The 25,319-nt window shown below is 38.3% G+C and overlaps 1 protein-coding gene across 3 annotated transcripts; it reads left to right on the top strand.

The window, feature by feature from the left end:
* The first annotated feature begins 2,036 nt into the window (after positions 1 to 2,036).
* Positions 2,037 to 21,447, top strand: zgc:113333 (beta-N-acetylhexosaminidase). 3 transcript variants are annotated; one of them, XM_017705873.2, is made up of 15 exons: positions 2,037 to 2,087; positions 2,228 to 2,278; positions 8,353 to 8,436; positions 10,030 to 10,411; positions 10,499 to 10,608; positions 10,822 to 10,909; positions 14,757 to 14,921; positions 15,785 to 15,968; positions 16,851 to 16,922; positions 17,074 to 17,278; positions 19,378 to 19,460; positions 19,556 to 19,631; positions 19,800 to 19,898; positions 20,036 to 20,125; positions 20,871 to 21,447. In XM_017705873.2, the coding sequence occupies exons 1-15, from the start codon at positions 2,041 to 2,043 to the stop codon at positions 21,058 to 21,060; spliced, it is 1,926 nt and encodes a 641-aa protein (XP_017561362.1). In that variant the 5' UTR covers positions 2,037 to 2,040; the 3' UTR covers positions 21,061 to 21,447. The 3 variants fall into 3 exon arrangements, with proteins under 3 accessions (XP_017561362.1, XP_017561364.1, XP_017561363.1); XM_017705875.2 differs by lacking the exons at positions 2,037 to 2,087; positions 2,228 to 2,278 and adding an exon at positions 2,599 to 2,618; XM_017705874.2 differs by lacking the exons at positions 2,037 to 2,087; positions 2,228 to 2,278 and adding an exon at positions 6,493 to 6,636.
* Positions 21,448 to 25,319: the final 3,872 nt, after the last annotated feature.

Genomic DNA, 25,319 nt, shown 5'->3' on the forward strand with positions numbered 1-25,319 from the left:
TCCACATCAATCCAAAACACTTTCGCACTGGTAAATCAGATGGACACTAGTTTCCTTTTCTAAACCACAAAAGATCAAATAAAATTCATTAATAATTCTAAATCTCTCCGGGATTGGGATTTGGTTTCAGCTAAGAACAGAACCTACACGTATTCAAGTGCACAAAGGTGTGAACAATTCTTTGACCTTCCTTTACCTAAAGGTGATTGCTCTTGAGGAACGCATTCTTTTTGGAGCCTTTCCACAATGCATCTCTCGCTGACCTGGACATGAATCTGACGATGGTGGTGTGGCTCCTGACTCGGGCTTTCTTTTTTGGCTGTGAACCACATAAATGGCAGCCTCACCCTCATCTCTCTTGCCATTTGGCTGGGCAGCTCGCCAGATGTCTTTTATATTAGCTTTTATATTTTCCTCCATACACTCGCAGGGTGTAGCTTCAGCTGTATCTGCCCAGTTTGGTCACTCATTTTTGCATCTCAGCAACTGTTTTGTGCAGCTGTTTGTGCTTAGTTTTTCTTTTCCTTTTTGAGTTCAGCCACCTGATGGCAGTAATCTAAAGATATTTTCAGCCCTTCAATTTGCATCTTGTTGTATTTCACCACTTCATCCATTTGAACTGCCCTTTTGTTGAGATGAGACAGCTCAGCTAGAGAAGGCACAGCACTCACACTTGAATTTCCATTGCATGCCTTCTTTGTTTACATGGTGTATTTGAGCTTTCAACTGTAGACATAATTCTCATTGTTATTTGCTTTGCAGGTGTAGAAGTGTGTTTCCTTTATCTTTGTCTTTTTTTGTTTTTCCAAGGTAGCGTTTATTTCCATGTCCTCAAGATCACTCACTCAGTTTTTAAGCTAACCTTAAGACAAATATCTCGGACTGTTTGATTCAGTACTTTATTGAGTTAGTCCTGCCTAAGGTTAAGACTTGACATGCAGAAGCAGTGTTTAGCGGCAATGCTGCTCATAAATAGAACCAGTGGACAGAGAATTTTAGAAAAGGCCCCAACACTGGATACTTTGAATCAGGCCTAAAACGTTTCTATTTGAGCAGCTTTTGTCTCAGTTTAAACAATGTTAGCATTTCTAGCCCTTTTCTCTAGTAACGACACTTTATTATCCTAATTTCCCAATTGAATTTCTGATTTGATTTCTGATTTAAATATTTTTTTCGCTTCCAAATCCATTGTTTTAATCATGTTTTTCATTTCTATTCTCTCTTACTTTACTTGTTAAATGACTCTATTGTCTCATTTTTAAAGCACTTTCAATGACAGCAGTGAATGAAAGGTGCTATATGAACAAATCTGCCTTGCCTGAAGTCCCTGTAGTTACTGAATAATAAGCCTCAGTGTGTAATAAGTCTGAGATTGAACTTACTATTATTACTAACTTACTTACTACTTTTAAAACAGACAGTTTACTTAATTTTATAAGTCAAAATTAGCTTTTTTTTTTACAGAAATTACAAGCACACGTTTTCTCCCTGTCTCTCTTATTCTCTTTCGTGCACACAACTTATGCATACACAAGCACTCTTTCTTTCTCTCTCTCTCTCTCTCTCTGTCTCTCTCTCTCTCCACATGGAGATATAGGGTCAACCTATGCATTTTGAAGTGCAGTTGCAAGTGGCACACCATAAATAACACTGTGAAAACAGCTAATAGCATCTTTAGTTCTGCAGAGTATGATGTGGAGGCCTTCATGCTTAAGGTGTATATTGAATTCAGTTGTTCTGAGATTCTGAGGCTCGTGTATGGTGATGTACTCATCCTGAATTAAATATTTCACACCATTCCAAAAGACCTTACCCCGACAGAAAGTGGGCCTAGTTCAGGCAACTGAATCCACTAAACTGTTGGAAGTAGTTGCCTTTGTTTTTTACATTCTAGTCAGGAATGCCTATGCAGAGCGAGTATTCAGTCACATGGAGGATGTTTGGTCTGATAAAAAAAAGCACACTGTTAGTTACAGTGGTGAAGTGAAGAGTCCAAGTTATTCATTAATCAGAGACCACCGGTAGCTACAGCAAAAGGAAATGCCAAATATAAATGGAAAATTCGGTAGGGATAAGGTCTATAACAGGTATGCTTTCGCATTAGCTACGAGTAATTCCAGCCTCTGACTGAGGCACACTAAGCAAATAAAATGAAATTGCATTGTAGATAAGGTCCAAGTATGGTAAAAGCAATGTTGTCACTACCCTGCTTATTTGTTGAGTCTAGAGGGAGTGAAAGCAAGCATAAGCAAAGCACACAGCAGTATCAAGCAGCCAGGTAAGCAGTTGTTTCTTCTCAAAGTTTCTGAAGGTATTTAAATCATTCAGGGCTATGCATAGCCCTGTTTCACAACACCTACTCTAATTCTGTTATGCTTGTCTAATGGACAGGTGTTTTTGTCTGTAGGGAAAGTGAACCATTGGTTGTTGGTATGACGGTGTCTAGTTTTTTGGGCAGACATAGTTGGCAGCCTTACCACCACTCACGCCGTGACACATGCTGAGAAAATCACTCACCAGCCAAATAACTCCTTCTCTGTGTGTGAGACTGTTTCTAAAAAGTAGGGCTATACAGTATTAGCACAGGTGACTAGTTCTGTTTATAGAGTTCCATGCAGGTGAGTAACATGTAATAACATGTTAACAAGTGTAAATGACATGAATGTACACTTTTCTGTTCATGTTCAAATGATAATACTTTTATTTACAACTTAATTTCCAAAAAAGTCATGATGTTGTTTAAAGTGTAAACAAACAAAAAGCAATGATGTGTGAATCATTTAAACCCTATATTTCATTGAAATTGGTACAAAGACAACAAATCAAATGTTGAAACTGAGAAAAGTTATTATTTTTTGAAAAATATAAGCCCATTTTAAAATTCATGCCAACAAAGGGTTCCAAAAAAGTTGGAACGGGGAGCAACAAAAGACTGTTAAAGTTGTCTAATGCTAAAAAAACACCTAGTGGTTAATTGGCAACAAGTCAATAACATATATGGGAATAAAAAGAGCATCCCAGAGATACTTTCTTTCAGAAGTGAAGATGAGCAGCGGTTCATCACTCTGTGAAAAACTGCATGGGCAATAGTGCAACAATACAAGAATAACATTTCTCAATGTAACATAGCAAAGACCTTTTGCTTTTCATCATCTGCAGTACATAATTACATTAAAAGTTTCAGAGAATCTGGAGAAATCTCTGTATAAAAAGGACAAGGCCAGAAAGTAATATTTGCTGGCCATGATCTTTGGGCCCTCAGGTGGCACTGGATTAAAAACAGACATGATTTTGCAGTGGAAATTATTGCATGAGCTCAGGAACACTTCTAAAAACTGCTGCTTGTGAACACGGTTCATTGTTGCATCCACAAATGCAAGTTAAAACTCTAGACCAAAAAGAAGAAATCCTATTTATACATGACCCAGAAATGCCACCACCTTCTCTGGGCCTGTGCTCAGTTAAAATGGACTGAAGCAAAGTGGAAGAGTGTCCTGTGGTCCAAAAAATCAACATGTGAAATTCTTTTTGGAAATCATGGACGCTGTGTCCTCCGGACTAAAGACCGCTTTGCTCAGCATACAGTTCAAAAGCCAGCGTCCATGAAGGTATAGGGGTGCAATAGTCCACATGGCATGGGTCACGTGCACACCTGTGAATGCACGATTAATGCTAAAAAATTTATCGCTGTTGTCAGAAGAAAACCTCCTATCTCCAAAATGGTAACTTTACAGGAGAAGCAAGAAACATGCTTTACTTTTAATCTAAGTCAATGGAACCAGATATTTCAGTTATTTCAGTTATTACAGTCGCTTTTGGGTCAGTCTGTTTAGTCCATTCATCACGAAATCTACAGACAACATAAAGGCCAACTGTTATTCTCAAATTATCCCAAAAATTGAAAAATGTAAAACATTTTTGTCTGACAGCAGCGATATACATATTTTGACAACATATGTTGCCATCCAAACGACGTCTTTTTCAGGGAAGGCCTTGATTATTTCAGCAAGACAATGCCAAACCGCATTCTGCATGTACTTCAACAGCAATGCTCCATATTTAAAGAGTCTGGGTGCTAAACTGGACTGCAGGACCTGTCACCAGTGGCAGATTATGAAATGAAAAATACAACAAAAAAGATCTAGAACTGTCGAGCAGTTGAAATCCTATATCAGACTAGAATGGGAAACATTTGACTTTCAAAACTATAGCAGTTGGTCTCCTCAGTTCCCAAATGCTTACAGAATGTTGTTCAAAAAAGAGGTGATGAAACACATTACTCACAAAGAGGTGAGTAAACATGACCTTGTCCCAACCTTTTTGGAACGTGTTGCTGGCATAAAAATCAAAATGGGCATATATTTTTCAAAAAACTTTAACTTAATTTTCATCCTGCATTTTAGAATGTAGTTGCTAATTACTTTTTGGTGTGAAATTAAAACCAGTTGTTTTGCTTCAGAGCTTGGACTGCTTTGTGGTTGTTCACATCTCTCCACGCCCAGCAGCATTTTTTATGATTGAAAAAGACCCAGACTGCTCAAACTGGTTAAACTTGTATAGTGGTTTAGCCTGTTAAGCAGCATATGCCTATCTCTGCCTGAGTTGGATGGTTGGGCTGCAGTGTTGTTTTTTCCTCCAACCACTTAAACAGCTTAAACTGGTCTTTGTTGAATTTTTCAGCAGGGTCTCTATAGCAATAAATTCTGGACTAAGAAGTTCCATTGTGGCTCTGAACTGATCATTTGAGGAGTCTTTTATTAAATAGACCACATTACATCAAATAATTGTTGAATTGAAGTACACATCCCTAGTGCATGGTTAACCTGGCCTCTAGTTTGCTTTCTGACATGTCACAGCTGTACTGTGGTAGTCAACTGGTACTTCTAGTTAAACGTTTACTTACACTTACACTAATTTCCATTATGATATTGTGACAGCAATAATCTACACAAATGAAAGTCAGCTTTTACCGGAGAATGTTTGTGCTGCACAAAATTTAATAGTCTGTATGGCTCCCGTCCTCTCTGAGTGTTCTCCAGAAACACATCTGTTGTGTTGTGACTTGCTTATCAGTGTTTCTGAAGCATTTCCCATATTTGCATTTGTTCATGAAATGTCGTTATTCTAGTATTTCATGGCCAAATCTAAAATGATAAAGCTAACAGAGAAAAGAAAATACAAGCTTCACTTTGGCTTTGGCTTTTCTTTGTGAAATGCAGAATACGTGTCAAAACTAAGATAAAATGCAAGGTTTACATTCTTATTTCTCTTTCATGGCAATTTGCTGCATATCTGACAAAATTAAAATGAAAATGCAAAATGGATAAATCAACAGCCAAGTGACAATTTGTGGTTCAGTTTCCGGCGTGGACGCGCTTTAACTGTCAGAATGAAAAGGCAAATGCAAACAAACATCGGCACCACCTCCTGGAGATTCACTTTTCATTTGCCACTTTATGTTTTCGTTTTCAAACTGACCAACATGCAAACATATGTTGATTAGCACTAGTTGGGGCTGCGGGGTACATTTTAGGACATCCTCAGCCATCCGCATCAGAATTGCCATCATGCCTCAAGCTAAATGACTTCGAGTCTCAAGAAAAATGAGGAGCCTGGCCACTTCCTATTCCCACTATTATATCAATAATACGACTGCTAAACAGTAGAGGGTGCTCGTGAGTGAGTCCTCAATGAATAGGAGTAAATATAGCTCAACAGCTAAAAACGAAAAGTTAAAATAGTTTCTAATCACTTGTCCAGAACATTTCTTTAATTGTACAAAGTATAATTTTTCGACAGCAAACGGGTTTGGGGCAGCAGAAGGCAGGCATGACTGCTAGAACATGATGACTGATTGATGAGCGGAGCAGCTCATTGGCTGTATGCGCTCACAGATGTCATGGACATATACTCCTATAATTCGAGTTTAAAAGCTCTTAAAAACATAACAGCCGTGTTAAAATGTTTTATGCTGTTCTGTGTTCAGGAAATGATTGTATTCTTTTACACTAAAAATGTTTAAGCATTTATAAACTATGACTTTGCTCAAATGCTCCACATCAACCCATTCATTTTGGACTCACTTGGGAGCGCCCTCTATTGTTTGAGAAAAGCAGAAGACACTGCAGATTGGGAATTCTCCTCCTTACAAGCTCTCTGGTTAAAGGGCAGCCACGCTGAAAACTGAATCACAAACTGTCACTTTGCTGTTGATTTATCCATTTTGCATTTTTATTTTCATTTTGTCAGATATGTAGCCAATTGCTATGAAAAAGAAATACGTTTATTTTTGACACATATTCTGCATCTGATGAAGAAAAGTCAAAGCCAAAGTGAAGCTTGTGTTTTCTTTTCTCTATTAGCCTTTTCATTTTAGATTTTTTTTTCTTGTTCTGATAAGAGAAAACAAAACAGTGGCCCTGCGGTGGGTGTGGCCAAACACATCCCAGCCATAGAACTGTCAGAGAGTTAAACCTGTTAAGCCACAGCGCAGTGAAGAGAGGAGTGATTAAACTCTTTTCATACAAAGAGTCTCTCACATTCAGACTTGTCTTACGGCTCAGCGTTTCATTCACAAGCACGAGGTAAAACCTTTACTCACCTGAGCTGACAGCACTCCAGCACAGACACCTCACAGTAAGTAAAACATAGTGAATAATTTACTATGAATGTTTGACTCGCACATCATTGCGAATACCCTCAGCTGTTACCAGTTTGAATAACAATGTAGCACATTTAGGGCAGCTTCACTTATAAAGTCAACAGTCAGTATGTTGATGTGATTGTAAACCACAATTACCAGTTCAGCTGTTGAAATCAGAGAGAGAAACTACACAGGCTTGTCTAACGTTGTTTATGAAAGAGAGTACATGCTTAGCAATAAGGGTCCTATAAAGATTCTATGACTTCTAACATTAGAGGACACTACTAGAAAAACCAGCATAAACCAACTTGGCTGACCACCTGCAAAACCAGCTATATTGCTGTTGTCGGAAAAAAACCTTGTATCTCCAAAATGGTAACTGTTCAGGAGAAGGAGAAAACCTACTTTACTTTTAATGTAAGTCAGTGGAATCAGACATTTTTCCAAGTAATTTTGGGCTGTTTCTTTCAGTCCATTCATCTTGAAATTTACACACAATGTAAAAGGCAACAGGTATTTTGAAATTATGTGAAAAACTGAAAAATACCAAAAATGGAGATACGAGGTTTTGCCTCGACAACAGCGATGTTTTTATAGCATATATGTTTTGGATGCTGGCATGCTGCTATCTAGACCAGCAAGAATCATCATAACAAAGCATGGAATTCAGGTTGGACTGTTCTGTTACTTTACCACCAGTTGAAGCGAATGCAAGAGGTTTCCTATAACATAACCACTGAACTATGCAAATACTATTTATGCAAATGTTGCTGGGTTTTTTTTGAGTGTTTACAGTTCTCCTCTGTAGCGTTAGTGCCAAAGAAGATGTTGGACTCTTATTGCTTCCCAAGTGGGCCACTCTCTATTTGAGGAAGCATACCTGGGCGTAGCAGCAACGTAGGTGTCAATGAATTCAGTGAGCTGGCTCCTGTCTATGCTGCACTTGACCCAAAGTCTGTGTCAACAGCAATCTTCCTAACTGGTTTATCTGCTGGCCTTGCCTGATGTGGTGTCGCCTCTTTTGCACCACCAGCACACCAGTCGCTCCACTGCAGCTCACTCGGGGGTTTGGCAGGTTGCTTCCTCCTCAAGCTCCTCCTCCTGTGTGTACTGTGCTCGTCGCAGTGTCTCTATGCCAAGAATGAGTTCTCTGTCTTGGTGGCTGCTGTTTGAGGGCTGACTGGTGTGCCTTCTCAGCTCCTCCAGCAGCAGCATGTTCAAGAAATGTCCCAGCACCAACTCTTCCTGCGCAGATTTCTTGAGGTTGACTGCCCAACCATCATGTTCATTTCTGCTGCCAACATGCTTATCCACTCTCCTTTTAGCACTCACCGCTCTGAGGGCAGCCACTTGACTGATTACACATCCGGCACCTGCATGACACCATTATGCCATTATGTTGTTCTGGTGGCAGATCCACAAGCACCTGTATAGTGCTTTCCTCTCCATTGCCAGCCAATTAAGGGGTTAAACAGTTTTGTTGAGGTGTGCTACTAACATCCCCTCATTGTTCTGTTAAAGTGCTACCAGTGCTGTAGATTTCAAATGGTGTTAGCAACCAGTTTTAATCCACCAGTCATGTACAAGCACTAAAAAAGCAAACTGCATCCTGCTCAACCAGTCTGTAGTCAGTAGAAAAGTTGCTTTATCTTGTTGTTGTCAGAGTAACTGCAATCACATGTTTTTGGGTTGTTCTTTTGTCTCTTTAGGGACAGAGCTATGAACAGCTTCAAGTTGTTGAAACTGATAGTTCTCTTCTTGGTGACTCTTGTCATAATGAAATTTTTCTCCAGGTGAGTCTATGATTAACACATTTTTCTGAAACAGAGTGATGCTTCGTATTATAGTAGTTTCAGTAGTTTCAAAACTTGGGTGGGAGTTCTACAGGGAGCGGTGGTATTCTAATAACGGTGTCACGATATGCAGGTTAACATTACATTTTTTTGATTCAGGGGTTGCTGTGAATCAAAAACAGTTCCATTTCATGTTGTAAAATGCATAATATCTGGAATGGTTCTATTCTATAGTTCTATTTAACACAATCTATGATCTTGCTAAAAGTAATAACTGTCAATTTAAAAAAAAATAACACAAAACCTCCACTGTCCAGCTCTTGAACTGAGTAAAGTGTTTAGCCCACGTTGAACAAAGTTGAAGTTTGCTTCTAATTTGCCAGTTTTTTTAATGATCTAGTCTATCTTAAGAGGTATAGTAGTTACATTCTGGTGCATCAGTAAAACATTAATAAGCTGGAGAACAAGAAACTAACTTCAGCTTTGTCTGCCTTGGCTGGTTGAAGATAGTCAAAGACAACATTAAATGCAGAAAGAAAGAAATGTTATTGTTTTTTTTTATTTTTTTTATTTGATGCTAGCAGCACATTTTTAAAAAGTTAAAATGTAATGCTAAAAAAAACACAACTTGTGGAACATCTTACAGATAATAAGGTTAACTTGCAACAGGTAACTTAGATGGGCATGAAAGGAGCATCCCAGAGAGGCTGAATAGCAACAATAGCAACAAACTTTAGGCTTTCATCATCTACAGTACATAATATCATTGAAAGATTCAGAAAATCCGGAAAAATCTCTGTATACAAGGGACGAGCAGAAAACCAGTATTGGCTGACCGTGATCTTGAATTATGGCACTATTTGCCCATGCAATCTTGAGAACCTTTACCTATCTTTACTATTTAGCCTCATTGAGATGCTCTTTTTATAAACGATTTAATAGCGCTGAATAGCGATGACTCCATAAGAATGAAGAAAGCTGTACAATATTGTGAATGATGTTACAATAAGACTGTAAGAAATGGTTTCCCTTGTCCATGTCTGATCTCACCTTGACCTCTCTATCTGGTTGCTCTACGTCGGAGCTCCAAGAGACATGCATGAATGCTCTGAATACACTTAGAAGCAGACCTGGCTGGCAGTTGGTCAGTGCAGAGATAAACAAGATTTCTAAGAACAATATGCAGATGAGCCGAGGTGTGAAAGAAACAGGACACCATGGCTGAGCAAGACGTGGCTGCCAGGAAATGTAATTGCAGTGAATGTAGCATCTGAGAAATTTGTTGTGGTTTCAATCAATGTTATAATAATATATAATATCGCTGCTGTCGGATCGAAAACTTATAGCTCCAAAATGGTAATTTTATAGGAGAAGGAAAAAACCTGCTTTACTTTTATTGTAAGTCAATAGAACCAGAATTTTTTCAGTAATTTTGGGCCATTTCTTTTGCTGTATTGCTTCGAAATTTACACACAATGTATATCAGTAAATTGCAATATCTCACTCAGGCCATTTAAGGAACTCGCCCAACACTTTACATGAACTTTTATGTTGTTGTCTCTTATTTGCAATTTTGAAACTCTTTCTTTACAGTTCAAACAAGGGAAGAGTAAAAATAAACTCAAAAATCATGGACATGGATACAAATATTTTCTGGTGGAACAATTATACTCCTGAGCCTGAGAATTTGGATGCACCAAAAGAGCCTCCAAAAGCCGAAAAAAACCTTGAGAAAAAAATCATCAAGAAGGAACCGGAACCAAATCCAGAAGAACCTCACAATTTAGATTCACCAGTGGAGCCTAAAGAGGCTAAGAAGAAGCCTGTGATAGAAAACGTCAAGAAGGAACCAGAACCAAATATAGAAGAAGAGATAGAAATCATAGAAGTCCCAGTGAAACCATCTACAGGCCCTCTTCGTCTAGTACACTTAGACCTTAAGGGTGCTGCCCCCAAAGTCAGTTACCTTAAGCAGGTGAGGAAGTAGTCAAAAAGTCTGTATTTGTTGTGTTTTGATTCAAATGAGTAGGCTGGCTCATTTTGTGGTATCTGGCTATTGCAGATTTTTCCACTGTTCTCCTCTCTGGGCGCTCATGGTATTTTGATAGAGTATGAGGACATGTTTCCCTATGAAGGAGAACTTGAGATTCTAAAGTCACCGTTTGCCTACAGGTGGGCTTGTGTTATTGCTAAATGTCAAATTCAAAGTTTATACTCAGTCAGTGGTTCTCAGTCCAGTTCCCAGGACCACCCAGATGAGCCACATCTCAGCTCTCAACACAGATGGAGCAAAAAAATGTGGGCCATCAGTGGGGCTTGATGACTGGTTTGAGAAGCACTGCTGTGTTATTGTGCTTCTGACCTGCATCTGATTAACTGTAACAGTGTGGAGGATATAGAGGAAATCAAGACTCTGGCGAACCTCAATAAACTTGAGCTAATCCCTCTAATGCAGGTATTTGGGCATCTAGAGGTAAGTGAAGAAGCTTTTTTTCATTTTAATAATAACGTTAACAGATTTTATTTATATAGTGCCGTGCTTAAACTCAGAGTGGCTTTACATTTCAGTTGGACAAATACATTTACATTTATGGCATTTGGCTGACACTCTTGTCCAGAGCAACTTACAATTTGATCATTTTACACAGGGAGGCCAAGGCAGTGTTAGGAGTCTTGCCCAAGGACTCTTATTGGTGTAGTGTAGGGTGTTTGCCCAGGTGGGGATTGAACCCCAGTCTACAGCGTAGAAGGCAGAGGTGTTAACCACTACACTAACCAACCATAAATAGTTACTGACTGAACAAAATCTATTTTTTTTTTGTTTTTTTTTTGCATTATTCCAAAAGCCAGATTCTATTCACATTGTGTAACATTCACAATAATTAGAGCAATAAAATGCTGCAGAGTTACTCAAAATAAAATCTTGCTACACTAACATGCAAAAACACATATTACAGCTTAAATATGAAGAGTACAATTTAAAGCCTGTCTCTGAATATAACTGCTACAGCCTAGCTTAGTTAGTAGCCTGTTGACCAGGTCAGCCTACACTAATGTCATGCTGTACTTAAAAAGTGAAATGCGGTTCTGAAATATGATGCCATCAATCTATTAGCTAGTTATCAGTGTTAAGTTTGCTAAGTTTGGCCCTTACCTGGACAGCATACGCATCTGTGCATCGTTACTACAGCAACCAATGTGGTTATGCAAGCAAATGTGACTACAGTCTGACCATACAAATCAGATTCGGTCACTAGTAGCTTAAAATCTATTGAGCCCCGCTGGTGACATCCTGTATAAATAAAAATAATGCGTGGCCATGTCATATTAACGTGTGGGAACAAGGTCCTAATGTGCGGCCACAACTTAGTAAGCCGTGATCTCGTTCCCTCACCTTACTAAGTCATGGCCACTACTTAATCATCTCATTCCCACGCCTTACTAAGTCGTGGCCACGCATTAGGATCTCGTTCCCACATGTTAATAAGGCGTGGCCATGCATTATTATTTATACAGGATGTCATCAGCGGGGCTCTGTAGAAATCTAAGCTGTCAATCTGAAAAGTCAGACAAAAGAAACACATCCAATTTGCCCTGGTGTGTACAAAACGTTGTTTTGTCGTGTTCTATAAACATCCTGACAGAACACAATTACAGATGCTTCTAAGTGCATGTGATCCAACAAATGTAAACAATTTTGGCCAAAAACACTGCAGGCCAACTGTGTCATATAGAGGGTTCTTCAGTGTGTTTTTATTATATTGGAAGGCACATCAAAATTGCAATACTGTTTAACAGTTTACTGTAGGGAAGTTTTTCATAAGGCTACATGACACATAAGCTCATCATGATAACTGACATACGTAAACAATTATATAACCTTATTCCATTAAGTGCCGTCTGTTATAAAGACGGCTGGTAAAACTTTCTGTTAGAAACATTGCCCCGTATCTGGCCACCACAATTCTCAAAAGTGAGACCACAGAAAAGATTACTTCCTTTAGGGCAGTTATGATCTGATGCTACATTGTTTTTGCTTGTTTTGCTCAAGAAAGCAGCCACCATTGGCTTTGTACATTTGGAAAACATTTAAAAGCACGTAAATATTATTCTCTTGAACATTACCACACACTTTTTCCCATAGCAGTTTGCCACCCCAATAAAAGCACTGGGTCAACCTGGGCACCTCATTCCCAACATATTATAATGCAACCATAAGGCATTATAATATGTGGCTATAAGAAGTTATAAAAAGGCATTAGATATTACAGCCATGTTTGTATTTAAACTCAAGTATTACAGTACTGTTTGCTTCATTGTTAAGTTTAGGATAGAAACAAAAAGGTTAAAACATCTTGAAACATCCAGTGGAAAATTGGCCAATCCGGAATCATATTTCTCTGTGATATCTATGTAGATATAGCCAAGCAAGCTCTCTTATTGGTTAGAAATTTGAGCTCTGAAGATAAGGTCAAACATGTTAGATTAGGGGTTCCCAAACTTTTGCAACCAGTGGTCTACAGAAACGACCACAAAAGCTTCCACGACCCAATCAGATCAATCTGACTCTGAGAGATGGTGTAACTTGTTGGGTTTCAAAGCCTCATGTGAAAAGACCTCTGAACAAACAGCACGTAGTGGTCCTCACTTGTTTTCAGTTCCCACTCACGTGAAGCCACTGCTGTATTTTCTCCGTCTTTGGTTTATGCTGGATTTTCTCAGGATTCTTAGTCTGTGACATGGTGTCCGTTCCACTTATAGATGGCCCAGCATCAGGATCTTTCACTTTGAAAGACCCTAATTTTAATCATTTGTCCATGGTGGTTCCATATGACTGAAATGTTTTATGCTGACTTGAACCAAAAATGTAAACATACCTAACTTGCACTGTGGCATAACAATCAATGAGCTCGATAAAACTATGATGCTTAATTTTTGCAAATAATCAATAACATCTGTCATATTTAAAGGGTAATTGTCCCATAGAAGTATCATAATGGCCCACTGGAGTTCTGCAGCTCAGAGGTTGAAAACCATTGTATTAGTTCAACCATCAGCATAATTATGAAGTGACTATGTTAAATATCAATGAATCACGTATTAAATTTTGATAAGGCAGGACTAATTACATTGAGAAATGTCATTCTAAGCCTTCTGGAAATCATAGATACATCACTGACTCAGTATGAGCAGCAGCTTAATCAGGTTGTTAGTGAGTCACTACAAGTTAAACTATATGCTAATTATAATCACACTCTTCAAATAAAACATGGGATGTCTGTGTTCACTCTTCATGTTCAAAATGTCAACATATTTGTTCCATCTTCAACGGTGTAGCAGATACATTTTGGCGCAAAGCTACTTTCACATTACAAGCCCTCATTGCTCAGTTCAGATTTTTTGCTAGATACATGATGGTTCACAGTCATGCAATTTGCCATTAATGTAAGCGAACCTGTGACCGATAATGACCTCCATGCGCACATCCTAATGAGTAATGAGTAATGTGTGAATGAACCATGTGTGTCATGAATAACAAACAAACTACCCAGCAGAACAAATCTTCATCATTAAGGTATCATTTGCTCTGAACACAAATCTGATCTTTTTACCTACAACCGGAGGCATTCTGATTTGAAAAGATTTGATTTGCCTGTCCACACAGATCTGAGTTTACACATTAAGGCAAAAAAAATCCTGATCTGCACAGGCACCAGAATGTAACTGCTGCACCAATTAAGGTGAAACAGGAAACTGGAGTAAGAAGCTTAACCAGCTTGACTTTGCTGTGCCATAGTATCAGCATGTGGCATACACTGAGCTACAACATCTATGTCATTTCACCCTAGAAAATGTCATGGCACCTAATATCCAAAAAAAAAATTATATCACTTGACGTATGACTTGACTTGGGGCAGTCGTGGGCTGGAGGTTAGGGATCTGGCACTGTGACCGGAAGGTTGCCGGTTTGATCCCCAGGTAAAAGTCCAGCCAACAGTCCATGACTGAGGTGTCCTTGAGCAAGACACCTAACCCCCAACTGCTCCCCAGGCGCCATGGATAGGGCTGCCCACCGCTCCGGGCAAGTGTGCTCACTGCCCCCTAGTGTGTGTGTGTTCACTAGTGTGTGTGAGGTGTTTCACTTCAGGGATGGGTTAAATGCGGAGGTGGAATTTCCTTGAATTTCCTTGATCTCACTTGAGTATTGTTCTACACATTTTGTCCAGTCTTTCACACAAACAGATAAAAAGAGTGCTGGAAAGCAATAACAACACCTACAGGTTTTTGTATCTAACTGCCTGAATCTTTTTTTCTGCTAGTTTGTTCTGAAACATGAGAAGTATGCCCATTTAAGGGAGGTGCCGAAGTATCCCAACAGCCTGAACGCCCTAGCCCCTGATAGCCTGCCGCTGCTTAAAAATATGCTAAAGCAGATCTTGAAGAGACACCCAGAGGCACGGTTTTTCCACATTGGAGCTGATGAGGTTTGCGAAGCCTAACTTTATACTTTTTTTATTCTATGTAAGATCACAATATGTGAATAATTTGCAATAGTATAGAATATATAGTGTATTTTCCCACCAAAGCATTTCTTTCTGTGATGAGTCTGCCCAACATAGCTTTGCTTTGGTCTTATAGTAATATGTACTGCCAAAGTAATCGTGGATTAAGTTTATAGAGATGATGGGAGCCTATCCCAGCTGTCATCGGGTGGATTGCTATCAAACACAAAACTTATTTAAAATTGTGTCAAGAAGCTTAACTGAATGTAACATGTCAGTGGCTTAAACAAAAGTAGACAACAGAATGGTCATTCCAAACACAAATGTTCTTCCGTTTAATGCTCTGCAAAGCACAACAGGACTAAACAGGGGAACATTTGTGTTGTAGAATGGTCACATCCACACCTTAGACCGACTGCAATGATGTGAAATGACTTTAAGAGAGATGCTCAGAATTTTTATTTTTACAAAATTTAACAGCTTTGTAAGAAAACATAGCCTAAGAATTTCCCAAACCATTGTGTTAATCTAACCAGTAGCTGCAGTTTGGAGTTTATTGCTGCTAAACAAAGGATCTCAAATACTTTTTCCATCCTGGATTGTGAAGGTTTAAACTATTTGTTCCGTGTTGAGAATAAGAAGTGCATTAGTGTGCGAGTTCTTAGTTTAAGTAGACTGCCTTCTTTGACACTTTTAAGATCAGACCTTATTTTTCGGAGTAATTAAAGCAGAAATTCAAGTGATTCATGTAGCTTCTTTTGTAAGTATTTCATCCAGGTATACTTGTTTTGATTATAGCCCTGCAGTTTTTGAGGAATGAGACATTGTTTGCACAAAACATTCAGGTTTACGAGCTTGGCGAGAGCGAGGACTCAAAACGCTGGTTGGAGAAGAATAATGGAGACGTGGGAGCACTGTACCTCAGCCATGTGTCAAACGTTTGCCATCTAGTGACAGAGATGAGACCTGGAATGAAAATGATCTTCTGGGACGATATGATCAGAAAGATCAGCGTCCCCACCCTGCAAAGTATGTCTGGGGAAGGCTGCGGATGAAATAGCTTTGCTACCCGATTAAAGTGATGATTTAGTGATAAATCAAATGTACACAGTTTCCCCTTTACCCCAAATGTGGGAGCTAGGGGTGGGTGATATGGAAAAAAAGATTTTTCATGGCATATGAAACATATTACAATATTTTGAAACTGTATAAAACTTGCAGTTGGTGAGTATCATGATGACATCAAATGCATATTATGTATTTTAACTTATATTATAACAATAACGATAAAATATCATCATATCAACCACTCCTAAGTTGATCAGTCAAAACATTTGGCATGTAAAGTTTACTTCTTTAGATTTGCACTAGATAGATAGATTGTAGCCCCCAATTTTGCACTGTGCAATGTGCCTTTAAACATGCTGAATTGACAGCCAATGTTTTCTGACGCAGTATGACGTGCCTGTGATCCATAAAAAACGTAAATAAGAATCAGGTTCAAAGATGGCAGCTACTACCCTTAGATAAAAGCATGTCATACAGTGTCAGAAACCATTTAAGAAAGTTTATTTGAGATTATTTAAGAACATGTTTTGAGGTATGAGATGAATTAGACCATTGGCACAGTAGTAACTAGTGTGGTATAAGTTTCCATTACTTTGAGCTGAATTGGCTTTGTAGCTCCAGTGCAAAACTATTGAAGAAAAGACACCAAACAGGTCTGGCTGATCAATATTTGGGTAAAAGGAAATTGCATAAATTAGATTTGTCGTGAACTATTAAGCCTACTTTACTGGTTACTCTATTGTGGAAGACATGAGTGCCCTAATATTGTTTTCCCTTGCTATTATCTCTCATTGGTTGTAATGTAATTATTATAATAACTGCCATAATTGTTGTATTTTCTAGCCTCAGATGTACCAAAACTTGCATTCCCTATGATATGGAACTACAATCCACAGATTGATATGCAAAGCCTAGGTAAGGCTTTTATGAGTGGGTTCAGTGTTTGTTCTGTTTTTACTCAGTTAAATAGATGTAATCTCTAGACTTCAGCATTTTATAAAAGTCTTAGGCCATTTTTGAAAAGTGCCATCAGACGATTGACCAAAAACACTTTGTTAATTTGCAGCAAAGCTACTGGAAAAGTACCGGGATGCTGGATTTTTAGGTGTTTGGTTTGCGAGCTCATTTAAAGGCACTTCAGGGGTTGACCAGAGATGGACTCCACTGAAACATCACTTAGACAATCATCTATCCTGGCTTAAAGTCATGGACTCCATGGATCAGTACCCTTCTCTAACTTTTCAAGGCATTGCCATAACAGGCTGGCAAAGGTTTGCATATGATTTTTTCTCATATTTGCGAGTGATGTAATTTGCTGTGATATAGATTTTCTCAATTTCTTTAGTACTCTTTGTTTGCATGTATATAATACAGTCTACACTTAAATGGGAATCTCGTCTGTTCAAAAGTTGTTTAGAGTGGTTTGATTTAAAATACTCCTTTCTATAGAAACTTCCAGAGCTAGAGTTTAATGCCTCTAAACGCTACCCCACAGAAAGGTTTTACAAGAAATTTCTATGACTATGCTGCCTAATGCCTCAGACCTTGTTTTACAATAGTTTTAAAATGAAGTTTTTGCAAGGTGCTGAAGCAAAATAGTCTGAAGCAAAATGATCTCCAAAGAAAACACATTTTTTCATATTTACCACTAATTTGCCATTATCAACACTACATATGGAAAAACTCAGAAAACATGTGTAGGTTTACTGTTAATTTGGGGTAATAAAACGATGGCTGTACTTGCTAAAAAACAGCCCTGGTTCCCATCACCACAACACCAGGAATCTCAGGGGGAAAGTTCCTCTGCAATGAATATTTTCATGTCAGACCACTCTGAATGAGTTTTGCAGAAATGCCAAAAGAATTGTGGACTTGCTCTTTAAAGGACTGCTTTATACAAGCATAAGAATAAAAATCCTAAAGGGGAATTCCACTGATTTTTCAAAATGTCTGCATAATTGAGTGATTGAAGTATAAACAAAGTCCACCAGAGTGTTTTGATGTGAAATTATTCATTGTAGAGGAACTTTCCCCCTCAGATTTCTTTACAAAGGTAATGTTAGAAACAAGGGGTTCTGATGTCTACAACACAAGTATAGCCATTTTAATTACTATCCAAAACCACCAGTGAAGTGTAGTAATACAGTTTTTAAAAAAATATGTATTATGTCCTGGTGTTTCCTTCTGCCCAATGGCTGCTGCAATAGGCCACAGCTCCCCCTGCGTCACAGGACGATAAGCGCCTTAGAAAATGTGTGTGTGTGAGTGTGAATATAATATTGATAAAATAGTGGTAAATTAAAAATAAATAAATCTTTGTGGACTATTTTGCCTTAGAACAGCCTTCATGTACTCCCCCCCCCCCCCCCCCGCAGATTAAAATAAATTGATTACAATATTTTTAGCCCAAAACTTAGTCACAAATCTACAGCAGAGCAATGTCTCAGACATCAGACAGCATATTAATAAGATTCCATGTAATTACTTGTAAGGGAAACGTAGTTTCTATCATCACCACTGTGAACAGTTCGAACTTGGCAAGTTTCTCCAGAAAGGAGTGTTTTATACTAAACCGCTCTGAATGACTTAGTTTACATCTTAACCATTTAATTATGCAGGAATTTTTGAAAATTTTGAAATTGCATCATGAAAGGATTCTTCAGATTGATGGAGAATGTGCTGAAGCTGGTTCTATGTATAGAGTGCTAAACAATAGCAAAACCGCTGTAAAAAGTTTTTTTTATAGAAAAAAGGGAGCTGGACCTGTGACCGGAAGGTTGCCGGTTCGATCCCCAGGGCTGACAGCTCATGACTGAGGTGTGTCCTTGAGCAAGACACCTAACCCCCAACTGCTCCCCAGGCGCCGTGGATAGGGCTGCCCACCACTCCGGGCAAGTGTGCTCACTGCCCCCTAGTGTGTGTGTGTATTCACTAGTGTGTATGTGGTGTTTCACTTCACGGTTGGGTTAAATGCGGAGGTGGAATTTCCCCGGTTGTGGGATCAAAAAAGTATCACTTAATTAAACTTAACTTAATCTGAAGAACCCTTTCTTGATGCAAAGAACCCTTTAATTATGCAAAGGGTTCTTTGAGTGTTCATGTTCCTATATAGAACCATTTTCTTTACTAAAAAACCCTTAAAGCACCGTCTTTTTTTAAGCTTGTAGGCTAGCAAAGTTCACTAAAGAGCTAACTATGCATCACTAGAAAAAAGCAAAGTAAATGAGGTGTCAAAGTTTTTTAAAGTTTAAAGAACTTTCACACAATGTAATAAAAGAGCACAGACCTTTATAAGAATTAATAACTGAATAACAAGCGTCAAGCCAAAGAGGTTAGTCATTAACCTAATGATGGGTGGAATTCTTTTTAGATATGAACACTTTACACGTCTATGTGAACTGCTGCCTGTGGCCATCCCTTCTCTGGCTGTCTGTCTACAGACTCTGAAATATGGTAAGTACTAGAAGCACAGACAAATCATCTCAATGGATATGTGAGGCTTAGTGAGTGAAGCACCATAAACATCAAGTTTTTTTTGTTTGAGTCAGGTTCATTTAACGAAGAGGCCGTAAAGGCAGTACATCATATTTTGGGCTGCAATATTAAGTTGGATCCTAATATATGGTAAGCAGTTTTGTACTTTTTTTGCACTTGAATCATGTATGACATGTAAAACTGGTGAATGTGTTACATATATGTATATATGTCAAGTTATATAAGGGTGCATACTATATATGTAATTATATTGATAATGCCTGTCTGCTATGTGTCCCTTCTCTACACGAATTCCAGTGAAGGCAGTGGGTCATTTGTGGGTGCTGAGATTTACCACAAGGTGCGAAAGATCCACACTGAACTGCAGAGCTCTATTGATTCAATGATGACAGACCAGTGAGTGCTTGTAAAATGCACTGTTCACATCCATAATCAATTACTGCTTTTTTCTTTATGTTTAACGGATAGACTGCAATAATGCCGCCATGTTCCTAAAACTTCTCTTGTTTGCTTGCATGCGTGATGTCCTGCAGCTTTCTACGAGGTTCTCTCAGCAATTACCTGCGGAAGTACAACTTTGCAAACCCACGGAATTTAAGACAATTTAAAACCAAATTGAGAAAGTAGGTTTGTTTACACCAACATACTTTTATTCTTGTGCAAAATGTAGCAGTTACACATTTAGAAATCACTTTTCTAAAATAGTCTAAATAGTTTGAAACTTTGGAGCCAATTCAAGAGACACTACTTCTGTAAAGAGAATTTTAACATGAATCTGTTCATAAGACTAGGTTTATAAATAACACAGATTTTAGTTTATAAAACATGTACTGTATATATTCTATGTAGAGAACACTGAGCCTTGTAGATAAAGCATTATATGGTGCACACTTTGAAACTTGTACTTAGCGTTCAGTTTCACATGAACTAAATCATTCATATTTATAAGTGGGTAGTTAAAAGCACATCCACTTTAAAATTAGTTTGGGAAGTTGTTTCTACTTTGTCTCCTTAACCCATCCTCTAAACCTTTTAGCTTGGCATACTGGATTATATAATGAGGCATAGGTTTAGTGCAATACAAAAGGAAGCAGCTGTAAGAGAAAACTATAAGCTCTTGCAAATGCTACCCAACAATATAATTAGGTAACCACAATATAACAGTACTAAGAGCATTAATACAGAATTAAAATGATTTGTGCAGTCATGTGTGCGGTTTTAGAGTATTTAACAACAGCTGTGAACATGAATTGGCTTACCAGAACGTGGAATTTGGAAACACAAATGTCCACTTTACATATGTTCTTGGACTTCTGCAGGCACAATTCCCTTGTACGATAAACTACGGGTTTGTCTTTCTACTGGTAGGCTGCAGGATGATTGGGAGTCCATGCTGGAGACGTTTCGGAAGGAGATGGAGGCCATCTTCTATCCAGACACTGTGGAGGAGTGGATGGAGGATAACGTCAACGAACAGATGACTAAACTCCGCAGCATGGTGCAAGACACAGAGCGCATTTATGACCTTGATGGCCGTAAAAAGAGTCTTAACACTTAATACGGCTTTGACTAGAAGGAAGGTGTTAACCTACAGTGTCTAATGGTCAACTGATTTTGGGGGAACAGATCGCTTGTCCCTTAGCCATGCCCAATCAGTGAACTGTGAAATGTTCCCCATCATCACAGAATGCACTGTACCAGGTACGGTATTGCCGGTACATAAATTATAACTAATTTTAGTGTTTTGCAGCTTACTAGGCTAGCAGGGTTTACCAAAGGGCTAGCTAGGCTAGCTAACTGATCATTTTTAATAGCTAACTGCATTAGTGTGTAGGCCTGATCTACTAAGCCCACAGTACACAGTCTAGAATATAGAAAACCATCCATACAACCATAACACAAAAACATTAACAAGGATTTAAGGGCCAGACTCAAATAAAACACCCCCCCCCCCGCAAAAAAAAAAAAAAAAAATAAATAAATAAAATAAATACAAAAAAATAAACACTACAAGCTTATTAAAGAAAGTCACCAAATAAATTAGATAAATATAAGTGAACACTACATTCCACAAAAGAAACCCTCCAAGCTTGTTCCTCAACTTAGTTTAAATTACTGTGGTGAAATGCAAGCTACAGTTTTCCACTTACTCGTTGGCTTTACACTGTCTGAACTTCTAATTTAAATAAATATAAAACACTGGCTTAGGAAAGGTTGGCACTCGACTCAAACAAACCCTTTAATACGGACTACATGAAAATAATTTCTTTGACACATCTCATATCTATTAAAATATTAAAGGGAAGGAAAGAACAGGGATTCCATTTCACTGGCCGGGAATACCACTCCTGTAAACTTTTAAATGTTTAGTGTATCTGCCATGAAGAGGCTCCACTCTCCACTCATTACGGGGGCCGCAGTCCAATACCGGGTACTGCTACACACCGTATCTGGACTTGAACAGTGCATACCGGGTTCACTGGCCTATACAGCAATTCACTTCTCCAGCTCAGTTTACTATAAAGCCTTAACTCCAAACTGCTTGAATGAAGTACTCAAAGCCCTTTCTGAACTTTAACAAAGCTGTTCAAATACAGAAATCTGGTTTTAGTCGCTGACACAAAAGGCAATCTAGGAAAGCTTGAAAGGTCTGGCCAATCATAACAAGCCTACGTCATCAAACATAATCTATCTTTATCATTAATACATCCATTTAAAGGGGCTACAGTCAGCTTGCTAAAAACATCTCATAGCAGTGAAAGAAACTCGAGCTTGCAACAACGGCGGCACTTTCCTCTCTTTTTTGTCTTTACTGCCACTCTGGACTAACATATGCCAGTGAACTGTAATGTCTTTCCACAACTGGTCATCACAAGCCACTTTTCTGTTTTGTTTATCACACTGCTAGCATTGTTAGCTTTTTGCCCGACATTGCTAGCCTAGTTAGCGCTAGTAGCTACTAAACTGAAAGATGTTATAGCTTAGCAAATAAACCTAAGTAATACACTCCAGTTTGCCAAATATGTTGTTTAGCTCTGACTCAAGCGTGTATTTCATTAATAATTTTAATGAAACATGAGGAAAAACAGCTTCAAAAATCAGCACAAGTGGAGAACAATGCTGCGCTCTACCATGTTGGGGGTATTTCACCCATCACTCCAAAATCAGTTGACGAATAGAACATACAGAGGAATTATCCCAGACATGGATAAAGAAGTATCCAGTAATGTTCACGTCTGTTGGCACAGGATATTAACATATGAAGACATAAAAAGTTCAGTATGAGTGCATGCAATGTTATAATTTACTTCAAACTCAAAAACTTTAGTCTGAGCACAGCTTTCTCTGATGAAGAATTTCTTGTGCTACCAGTGCTAATACTATCAACTACAGGCATATTATTGAGATATTAATGTCAAGGCTTAGTGTTCACTTGGTATTCTGATACAAGTGATACAAGTGTGACACTAATGTGTAGGTTGTGTAACACGAGAGAGGAATTGATGCGTGGATCTGCCCCTTATGAAGGGCTCCTACACCCCCACCTGCTAGAATAGATTAAGGACTTGGGAAGGTTGATGAAATAAGTGTATTCTTTGTCAAACATTACAGAAATGGCCAGCACCCAGAAAAGGAATATGAGCAAATTGTTACTATGTTTTGGTTTATTTGATGTGGTCTATGTGATGTTTAAAAGACAAAGTAAAAAAGTACCTTTGGTAGCCAAGGGTGCGGTTGTGGGCATTTTGCTGTTTTTTCCAGTGTTTGTGTTTATTATTTTTGTTGGTTATAGGTAGAGCTTGGCAATATGGCCAAAAATGTTATTACGATAAACAAAATTTATATTGCGATAAATGTCAAACCTTAATTTCTTTCCAGACTGGTTTTTGCTCCCGAGTGGTTAAAAACTCATGTTTTTTTTTTTTATGGTTAAAATCTTTTATGGTCGGAACATGACAAACACTCGCCAAACAGTGGAACATTTTACCAATCTGTCATGGGAGAAAGTTTCTGATGAGCTGTTTTTACCAGCTGGAAAAGCACGGCTGCAATTTTTGTAGTAGTCATAATTTAAGAAAGATCAATCTGTCTGTGTACAAGTGATAGAGCACTGCTTCAAGTTAGACCGCTGCTAAAAACAGCTAGCCTGGGAAGCTAGCGTTCTCCCACTCTCCAATACCTCACAGCTTCCTCAGTTTACTTTCGTTTAAATCAGGGCTGTAACTGGAATGCACTAATACTAAAATATGACTGAGCGCTGTAACACAGCGTTGGAGTTGTGTGGAGCGGACATGATTTAATGCTGCTAAAGCTTGTAAGGATGTACAAAAAAGGGGAGAGTTTGCTGTAGGATAGTAGTGATGCCACATATCTCGTCACTGGAGAACAGATCGCTGGTCGCTCCATGTTTCAGCTGTTGCTAAAGTATATTTTGCGGCCCATTTTTTACTTGTTTCCCCCTCCCTCTCATGTCGAATAACACGGAAGTGCGCCCTCTCCTGCCAACAGCAGAGTAGTAGTGCTTTCCTTGCAGTAGAAAAGGCCGCCAGGGCTTTTGCTGAATGTGGAAGTGTGAATGGTGAGAATGGTGTATTATATCGAAAATGTATCGAGGAAAAGTTATATCGCGAATTATCATTATCGTTTTATCACCCAGCCCTAGTTATAGTGAACCTATAGTATAATATAAGCTCTATTTAAAGAAAATTTCCTTACTAGGTACCATTAAGCATTTATTAAAATACTTGGAGAACAAGCTGAATTAAATATTTGGGGAATGTCTGGTTCTGGTTATTTATATTTGGGAGCTTGAGAGGATTTCAGCATCATATTGTATTAAATTTTTACTCTTATGCTGTACTGTTGGTTTTGCTTGTTGTTTCCTGACAAACACTGGAAAGATTTTCTGTAATTTCTACAATAGAAATTACAGTACATTCAGATTATACTGTATCAAGGATATGGCAACTGTAACATTATTGAACAAGATGGTAATAATACATCAAATCTTACAGTATCTTTAGTGTTACTGCAGCAAAAGACTGACATCTCCTCTGCAATTTCATTTTGCTTCTCATTTATCCATAATTTAAATTAATTTTAATACTTAATAAATTAAAAGTATCACTAAAATGAGCGTCAGTGATGTCTGTGAAACAGGGTCAATGCCACAAGTCTATAGTTTTCCCTTAAACTAGTAGTAAAGTTAGTTAATGTAAGCCTCATTTGTACATGTCAATTTTCTGTGAATCAGTAACTACAATGTCAGTGTGACTGTAGTACTGAGAATGACTGACCATACAAATAGTCCCCGCTCAGTAGTGGCCCTGTGGAGGTCCTCACCATTAATGAACAGGGTAAATGGCTAACAGATCATATGGATTAACAGATGTACTACAATATTTAACTGTAGCACAAACATAGAATAAACACCTACAATGACCCCAGAAAGTGTTTGTGCATTTGTAGCACTTATGTATTAAAGGGAAAGTACACAGACCTTTTTTTTAATGTCTGCATAACTCAAACGTAATCCATATTGTCACTGTCCAAAGAACATGTATCTCCATTTTTTTAAAAAATCTTTTGATCATGGGAGCTGTCCTTAAAATGAGGGGAAATTTCATGATGCATAGAAACGTCAACAGAAATGATCCAAAATCTCTTGGACTGAAACCTCTGTACTAAAACTTACATTGAAAGTTAAGACATTTTTCTTCAACCTCTGGTAAATTTACCACTTGGGGATACACGTTTTTCTCTGGACGCTAGCATGCGTTTGTAAGATAAATATAAAAATGTTGTTTTTTACCTTAA

The sequence above is a fragment of the Pygocentrus nattereri genome, chromosome 14 (genome assembly GCF_015220715.1).
Source record: "Pygocentrus nattereri isolate fPygNat1 chromosome 14, fPygNat1.pri, whole genome shotgun sequence".
NCBI lineage: Eukaryota > Metazoa > Chordata > Actinopteri > Characiformes > Serrasalmidae > Pygocentrus > Pygocentrus nattereri.